At 37.2% G+C, this 9,689-nt stretch overlaps 1 protein-coding gene across 1 annotated transcript; it reads left to right on the plus strand.

The window, feature by feature from the left end:
• The first annotated feature begins 5,928 nt into the window (after nucleotides 1-5,928).
• LOC126623532 (signal recognition particle 43 kDa protein, chloroplastic) lies at nucleotides 5,929-7,458 on the plus strand. The gene has a single exon (XM_050292440.1). The coding sequence runs from the start codon at nucleotides 6,098-6,100 to the stop codon at nucleotides 7,265-7,267; it is 1,170 nt and encodes a 389-aa protein (XP_050148397.1). The 5' UTR covers nucleotides 5,929-6,097; the 3' UTR covers nucleotides 7,268-7,458.
• Nucleotides 7,459-9,689: the final 2,231 nt, after the last annotated feature.

The raw sequence follows: 9,689 nt of genomic DNA on the forward strand, positions 1-9,689 counted from the left end.
TGTGAGAGCAGTGATGACCTTAGAAATTGCAGCATCAATACTTCTAGTGATGATTATATCATCAACATACAAAAGAAGAACCACAATTGACTTGCCAACAGTTTTAACAAACAGTGAAGTATCAAAATATGTTGTTTGAAATCCCAATGAAAGCAAGAATATTGTGAACCTATCATTCCATGCCTGAGGGGCTTGTTTCAGACCATATAATGATTTGCATAACATGTACACATAATCTGAATGCTTATTATCAACAAAACATGGAGGTTGTGCCATATAAACCTCTTCATGAAGAATGTCATGTAAGAAGACATTTTTGACATCTAGCTGCCTTAAAGACCACTTATAATTTCCAGCCAAAGCTAGAAATAATCTCACTGTGGTTGGCTTAACAACTAGGCTAAAAGTCTCACCATAGTCCACCCCATTCTTCTTGATTGAACCCCTTGGCAACCAACCTTGCCTTATATCTCTCAATGGTGCCATCTACATTCTTCTTAATCTTAAAAACCCATTTACACCCTACCAGGTTCTTTTCATCAAGAAATGGAACCAATGACCAAGTGCCTTGAGAATAGAGTGCTGCCAATTATTCTTTCATAGCTGTAGTCCAAACAGAAGACTTTAAAGCTGATTTGTAGGTTACAGGTCCAACCTTAGTGAGATCAACACCACCATGTTCATGAATTGCAAATAGCAATGCAAATTTCTTGGAAATACCACTTTTGGACCTGGTTTGCATTGGGTGCAAACTAAGTGGTGGAATGGATAATACCACTTGTAAACTCTCAGGATGGAAATCAGGAACCATAAGGACAAGAGAGGATGAGGACTGTGTTGATGGAGTGATGAAATGTTCTTCTGTTGCACTTTGAGAATTTGATGCAGATATAGGCACATGAATTGAACTTGGCATAAGAGTAGGATTTGGCACAGGTGCATGACTAGGTATAGAGTGCACATTTTGGTGATGCTGGGGAATTACTAACACATTTTGAGAATTGGGAACAACTACTATTGGTGAAGATATGAGACTTTGGTAAGAGGGTTGGAATGAGACACTTGAAGAATAAAATCAGAATAAGGGAAATCTGACTCATCAAACAGGACATGCCTAGAAATATAAATCCTTTTGTGTAAGACTTCATAACAAATATAACCCTTGAACTTAGATGCATAACTAAGAAAGACACATTTTGTAGTCCTAAGTTGCAATTTGGAACTGTTGTATGGTCTAAGCAATGGGAAACAAGAAGAACCAAATACCCTAAAATGATTATTTTTAGGTATTAAATTATATAGAACTTCAAAGGGTGACTTATTGTTTAAAACAGAAGTTGGCATCCTGTTAATGAGATAGACTGATGTTTGGCAAGCAAAAGACCAAAAAGTAGTAGGTAAGAAGGCATATTGAAGAAGTGTGATTGTGGTTTCAATGATGTGTATGTGCTTTCATTCAGCCAGTCCATTTTGTTCTGGTGTATAAGGGCAAGACAAGTGATGACTGATATTTTTGTCTAACAATAAAGTTTTGAATTGATTGCCTATATATATTCCCCTTACCATCACTATGTAAAACCTTAATTGAAACATTGAACCGATTCATAATGAACTTGTAAAAGGATATGAAAGTGGAACAAAATTCATTTTTATTGATAATTGGAAAAATCCAACAGTATCTAGTACACCCATCAATGAAGGATGCATAATATTTAAACCCTTCAATTGATACACAATGAGCATGGCCCTAAACATCACTATGAACAATTTCAAATGGACTTACATACTTAGACACATCATTATTGAAGGAAGTTTAGTAAACTTGCCCTCCAAAAATCTATGACACGATAGGTATAGTATCAGCAACAAAAGGCACATTGGATTTCTTTAACATTTGAGAAACAATTGGGTCTGAGGGGTGACCTAGCCTGCTGTGCCAAATATTTGAAGTAACTTTCTTGCCAAGGTAGGCAGCACGAACAACAATCTTCTTCTTGGAACCATATTGATAGGTAGGAATCAGGTACAATTCATCACTACACAATTCTTTGAATAGAATCATTCCTGTGGTTTTGTCCTGAATCCAAAATCACAACGCATCAAAATCTAATCAACAGTTATTGTTAAGGCAAATTCGATGAACTGAGAGTAAATTTTGTGTCAACTTTGGCATACCCAACACTGAATTTAATTTCAAAGATTGAACTGGGGTATTTAGTGTGGAAAAACCAATGTGAAAAATTGATAAACCTTCATTATTAGCATGCTATATTGTTTCATTAGATGGATATGGAACAACCAGAGATAGATTGTTGAGCTCAGAGGTCATATGGTTTGTAGCCCCTGAATCTGTGATCCATACTTATGAAGCCTGATCATATTGCAATTAAGGAGGTGCAGATGGTGACTGGTAAGTAGCATGCATAACATTCATGGAAAAATTATTCTTTTGAAAATAATGTGAGGCAAAATGATTAGGATTGCCACAAATGTAACACCCTTGAAAATTTCCTTGAGAATTACCCTGAGAATGGACATTTTGAAATCTGCATGTATCAGCAAAAAGATTGTTCTTGCCACAAATCTGACAACCTTAAACAGTTTTGAATCGACAAGTATCAGCCACGTGATTATTTTTCCACAGATTTGACAAATGGAAACATAAGGAATGAAATTTTGCTGTTTTGGAGGTCCACCAAGAATACCAGCAGAAGAAAACTTGGAATTGCCATTATTAGTTGCCCCCTTAGAGAATTTATAGTTGCCATCATTAAAATTCTGTGAAAACCTGTCTCTGCCCTTGTTCTTACTGTGAAAAGATTTATAACTACCATTGTGAGGATTAGATTGATTATTAGAAAAAGAACCACCATTTTTAGGATTAAATCTAGAGGCATCAGCTACAAGAGCATTAAGCATAGAATTGCTAACATTGTGTTCAATAGGGGTGGGTTCAAAAATTGAAAACTGAAAAAAATCGAACTGAACACCAAATTGAGATTGAAAAAACCGAACAGAACGAAAAAATCGAACCGAATTGAAAAAACCTAACCGAACCGAAACGAACCAAATTCTTTTGGTTCGGTGTCGGTTTCAGTGGTCTAGAAACCAAACCGAATTAATTAATTTAATTTTTTTAATTTTTAATTTTTTTATTTAATTATTTGTTTTTGGTATTATTTTCTAAACCTAATTTGTAAGCCCATTTAGTTTTAGTTTCCAAGTTTTAGGACTTATGCTGATGCTAGTGAGTTCAGACTCATTAGACTCTACCACGAAATCATAGTAGTAAGGCAACAGGTTACAAAATAAGGTTATGTTCAATATAGTGGATGAGCTGCTACTATTATTGTCCATTACTTTGGCAGTTTGATAAACTGAACTTGGGCAAATAAAATCATTAGCAGTAGCAACAAAACCATCAGATTAAGTCCCTGTAGTTAGGCATTAGTGAGGGTCGGCTTCCTCTACAGAGTTTGAATTCGACAGATAAAGATCATTAGGATCATAGTTTTGTGATAGTTTGTTATCAATTTTCATGGAAAAAAAAATCATGGAAAAAACCAAACCGAACCAAAACCAAATCCAAAAAAACCAAAACCGAAAAAAACCAAAGAAAAATCGAACCAAACAATAACTTCGGTTTGGTTTCCGGTTTCGGCCAAAAGCCGAACCGAACGAAACCGAACCCACCTCTAGTGTTCAAGCATGACTTCCTCAGCAAGTAATTGAGATCGCAGATCCTTTAAAGAAATTACAGTTTCCCAACCTCTAATAACAGACCTAATTGTATTATACTTAATAGGTAGACCATTCAAAGTGAGTATCACAATATCATCATCCTTAAACATTACCCTTGCAACAGACAAGTAATCCCTACCTTATTTGATTCTTTGTAAGTAAACAATGATAGAATCATTACCTTTCTTAATGGTTTTAGTTCAAGCTTCTTTTGGAAAATACTTGTGCGAGTAACTGTTGAAAATTGCTCCTTTAACCTAGTCCACAAATCTTGGGAACTAGTACTTCCAATTGCACAGGACAATGTTGTAGGTGACAATGTCGCAGTAATCAGCTGCATCAATGCCTTGTCATGCATCTTCCAAATCGTATATTCATCAGAAACTGTACGAGTTTAAGAATTGCCATAATCATCCTCTGAATCCCCAAATTGAGTCCAAGAAACTGAGTAGGACAAGGTGTTGACACACCCACAAGACCATCAATACCGTGCCCCTCAAGCAACAATTGCATTTGAAAATGCCATGGCAAATAATTGGAGTCATCGAGCTTCAAAGTAACAGAGATTGAGACTGATGAAATCAAGGATATAATTGGGGATTGTAAGATTTGTAATTGCGATGCTGTCACCATTGTAGCAGTTGCAAATCAAGAATCGAGAGAAAATCAGTTTGAGTACTTCAATCAAACACCTTGTGTGCAGAGAATCGCATACATAGAATCATAGAATTGAGAAGAAGACGAAACCCTAAAAGCAGAATTGGGCAATAAAAGATCAAGAAAATATATTGATAGAAGAGATCAGCAAGAGAGCGGAAGCAAATCACCAAGATCGATCACCGTCAAGCTGTTAAGCTTTCTCTGGCGATGATACCATGTAAAGCAACCTACATCAATCTATAAACTCAAGGAGAAAGATGATCAGAGAGAGAGAGAGTTCTTGAGATTTCTTAGAGAGGAAGAAAGGAATATTTCATTCACACTAACTGACTTCTTTCTTACAAACGTAGTCTTTTGTACAAGTGTAAATCTTAACAACTATAACAGCTTACAAAATAAGGTATCTTTGTAACTACCTATGTAATCTATTGACAAGTGGTAATCTCTCAACAATTGATCCAATACACGGAGATGGTGGAGATTATATGTGAATGGAGTGAGTTGACTGGAAAGTAGTATAATGTTTGTTGATGAACTGGCAGGTGTATTGAATTATGGCAAAGTCTACGTCCATCTAATTGTGAAAGCATGGAGTGTGATGGCCTTGTAAAATTAATACACGGAGATGGTGGAGATTATATAATAACTGACAAGAAACTTTTTGTGCCATCTAGAAATCTCGCATGTGATCGTCGGTTGTTATACAGCCACCCGTGGACTCATTATGTTATTCATTTTTCTATGGCTTTTATTTTACGTAACCATAAATCACGATTTTGACACGATTGTATTGACTACTACTTGCTTTACGTGGTTATGGCGCAGGGCGTTTGTACGGAAACTAATCCTGCATTTTTTGTATACGTTTTTATAGTATAATTGTGTCATATTTTTTTTATAGATATGAGACATTCACGCATATAGTAATTGTAACTTACTCCTATTAATATTGCTTGTGTGAGAAGAAAACAATATTTTTGTACGTAATTGAAATTCCATCGCTTGCAAAATAATGCAACATTTCTTAATGGAGGTAAACTAAGAAGCACACACAAGGCCCTTGCCAAATTATTACATTACAATTTTATTGGTAATATATAATTTGAAAGGAATAAAACATCATAGAAGATGAATGATTTCAACTCTCGCCATGATATAAGGAGAATATCTTCTCCAATTAGTATAGTCACAAGTACACACAAAGCCCTTGCCAAATTTCATCATAGAAGGTGAAAAATACTATGCTCACTACGTGTGGTAAGTCATTCATTTTTTTTTTTTTTTGATAAATTCATTCTCTTTTGATAAATCTCAATTCGACACGTGCGATTTTTTATTTTTGTATAATTTAATGAGTTATTTTTTGGATAGGTGTCAACATCTTAGTTTGTGGTATATCAATAATTGAAAAATAATGGGCTTATCTGTTATAAAGCCCAGTGTAACATTTTGGGTTTAGTTTTGAACCTCGAGATTGCGGTGCGGAATTTGAAACCTCCGAAACCAAAAACATGATAATACCACCAATGTCCCACTCTGACTCCAAAACAAGGAAAAAATGGATTGGATGGGATTTCTTATCCTTAACGAATACTTCTCTCCCTCTCTCCCCTCCACTATCCTCTCTCCCGAACACTCTTCGGAACACCGCCAATGAAACCTCAGTCGCTTCTCTAACCACCACCACCAAAACTCCATGGACGCTCTCTTCGTCAACCAGTACTCCATCTCCGGCCTCAGACTCTCCCCAAACCTCACCACCACCACCTCCTCATTCCCTCCCCAATCCTTCCACCGCCTTAAACCCACCACCTACACCACCACCAAGCCCACCACCCTCATAACCGTCTCCGCCATCCAAAACCAACAACAAACCCAATCCATCGAAACCCATAACCCACTTCCGCTCCCAGATGCCAATGAACCCGACGAAAACGACGAATCCTACGGAGAGGTAGACAAAATCATCGGAAGCAGAGCGCTGGTGGGCGGCAAGGGGATGCAGTACTTAATTTCCTGGAAAGACGGCCATTCGCCGTCGTGGGTCCCGTCGGGTTCCATTGCGAAGGACGTGGTGGCGGAGTACGAGAACCCGTGGTGGACCGCCGCCAAAAATGCTGACGAATCCGCACTGAGTCAGCTCATAGCTGCCGAGGACGACTCGCGCGACGTTGACGCCGTTGACGGGGATGGCCGCACTGCTCTCATATTCGTCTCGGGTCTCGGGTCGGAGCAGTGCGTTCGGGTTCTGGCCGAGGCCGGAGCCGATTTGAACCACCGCGATAACGGCGGGGGACTAACAGCGTTACATATGGCTGCTGGTTATGTCCGTCCTGGTGTCGTCAAATTATTGGTGGAGCTGGGTGCGGATCCCGAAGTGGAGGACGAGAGGGGGCGGAAGCCGTTGGATTTGGCGCGGGAGATACTCAAAACGACGCCGCAGGGGAACCCGATGCACTTTGCGAGGCGGTTGGGGTTGGAGGCCGTGATTAGGGAGCTAGAGAGGGTAATATTCGAGTACGCGGAGGTGCAGGAGTTGCTGGAGAAGCGCGGGAAAGGGGATCGCACGGAGTATTTGGTCAAATGGAAGGACGGCGGAGATAACGAGTGGGTCAACGCAAAGCTAATCGGCGAGGATCTGGTGGCGGACTACGAGGCGGGGCTCGAGTACGCGGTGGCGGAAGGGGTGGTGGGAAAGAGAGTTGGGGATGAAGGGAAGCTGGAGTACTTGGTGAAATGGACGGATATAGATGAGGCCACGTGGGAGCCGGAGGAGAATGTTGATCCTGATTTGATCAAGGAGTTTGTGGAGGCCCAAAATTCAAGTGGGCCGGGTAATGTGGAGGAGGCCCAATTGGGAAAGTAGGATATACTTTTGTTGTACATCTAATTGAAATGATCACATGGCATAGTTTTGGTGATCAATGTGACCTCAAGGAAAATTCTATTGTGCAAATTCATGTGTTATGCCACTTTTCTTACACTTCAACTTATGAGTACGTTTTCCGTACTGTATATGTGAACCGTTGCATCCATAATATTAGGCGATATTCGATACTTTACGTGTTAATTTTACGAAAAATTGAGTTACTCAATCTCGAGTTAATCCATATCATGTAACAATGGCGATCATAAAAGATGTTAAAGGCCATGGCATAGCATACTAATTTTAGCACATACATTTTTCTGGTAGGAAGTTTGCCACATGCATTTGATTTCACATTTTTTCCCTATCTAACATTTAAAAGGGAAAATATATATATATATAACACGAGTACAATTTGTTGGAAAAAGTAAATTAGTTAGCTCTTTGGGTTTTTTTTTTTTTAATTTTATTTTTAAAAGAACAGAATTTGGATTCTTTGCCCCTTAAAATTAGGGTTAGTTATATGTAAATAAGATGTTTGTAATTCAGTTAGGTGTAAGTCTATCAAGATGTAGTCTTTTTCATTGATGTAACCTTCTTGAAGATTATGTATTATTTATTTAATGAGGATCCTCGGTGATCCTTTAATCATGTCCATTTATCATATAGCGTGCGATAATAAATCATTTTAAATTTTTTTATTTAAAATTGAATAGAAATAATACATGACAAAAACTGGCCGTACGATTTACAATAAACAGACACGATTAAAGGATCTCTTGAATCCTCATAAAGAGAATCCGGAGAGGATCCTCATTCTTATTTATTCATTTCCAGTCAATTAAGTAATATATTTTCACTTTTTTCGTTCATTTGTTTTTCTATTATGTACACTTTGATTTTACGATTATAGGTAACCGTCGGGTAAATTTTTTGGTTTCAAGTTCGGTTATGGTTATTGGGGTATCCATCCCAAACCCATACCTGAAACTGAACCATTTCATCTGTGAATAAAAAAATATAAAGATTTATTATATGAAAAGGGGTTGTTAATAATCATGCATTATTAAATATGAAATTAATTATTTACTTTTATATCATTAATAATAGGAATTATATGCTTATAATTTTCAAGAGTGTAAATGTTTTCTTAGTAATAATATTACTTATTAGATGCATTGTATCAATTGTATTAATAATAATTTATTTAATATTCTTCATTTAGTTAATGATTGTATTAATAACGAGCCCTTAACTTCTTATACTTGAAATAATTTCTAACAGCCGGTTAAATTTCTAACGGTAGTTTAACAACAGAGAAAGTTTATCAAAATCTTGCAACGTACGGGTAATAAAGTGTTAAGATTCAAAAAGCAAGAACTAATTAATATACCTATGAGGTAAAGTTCATACACATGATTTCAATTTAGAATAATCAAATCCTCAATCTATTTTCTTTCAAATAATCCAGAAATTAGCTCAGTATAGTATGAGTGAACCCAAATTCCACATACAATAATTTAGGGGGTGTGCTATCTACACACCTCCTAAATTTCATTTTCCACACACCCCTCTCAATTTTCGGTCATCAGACCGAATAAATTGAAGAAAATTAAATGACAGAAATTAATCAGAAATGTGTGAGAAGTAAAAATAGGTGTGTGAATAACATATTCCTAATTTAGAACTTCCAAACAACAAAGCTTTAAGACAACAGTTTCGTACATGGTCAGAATGATCCAAACTAGGTATCATATTTACTACAAATATATATCATACTCACAACCACGTGAATCTACTTGACTGTGGTCACGGGTAAGGTGAAATTTCTCATAGCCTCTCTGGACCCGGAAGGGGTGGATAACCGTGGCTTGCCACAAATTGTTCCTTTTTTTTAAAAGAAAAAAAAAACAACCGTGTGAATCAAACTTGAGGTTTCTTAAAATAAATTTAGCCTTCCAAATTGATGAAATCTAGCCCCTCAAATTGACACAATTTACTAAATTTAGCCTTCCAAAGTTATTTTTGTTCTAATGGTGAGAGTGGTTAGAAGCTAAAAAAGTGTTACGTGTCTAGTTTTCATTGGCTACCAGTTTTGTCCTAAACTGCCTTCTTAAGGAGTCATGGGCAAGAACTAAGGCTAATTTGACCTAAGAAGGAGTCTCGAGCTCCAACTAGCCAAGGCCGAATTGGATTCGAAAATAAACAATTCAATTTGTTTCGAACCAATGAACACCCCTAGCTAGGAAACTCGATCCAATATGAAAATACTTGCTAGCATATGAGATGAATCTGGTATGTAGATGTGGATATGTTTAACCAAACTTGTTAAGAAGAAAAAGAAAAGGATGGTAAATGAGGAATTGGCCAACTTACTGAGTCAATGACACCTTGCAGGCAGTGGTTGTCAATTTGTCACGCA

Source organism: Malus sylvestris, chromosome 5 (assembly GCF_916048215.2).
Source record: "Malus sylvestris chromosome 5, drMalSylv7.2, whole genome shotgun sequence".
Taxonomy (NCBI): Eukaryota; Viridiplantae; Streptophyta; class Magnoliopsida; order Rosales; family Rosaceae; genus Malus; species Malus sylvestris.

Excerpts from the sequence above, each read along its gene's own strand:
- LOC126623532 (XM_050292440.1), top strand. The coding sequence starts at position 6,098 with ATGGACGCTCTCTTCGTCAACCAGTACTCCATCTCCGGCCTCAGACTC.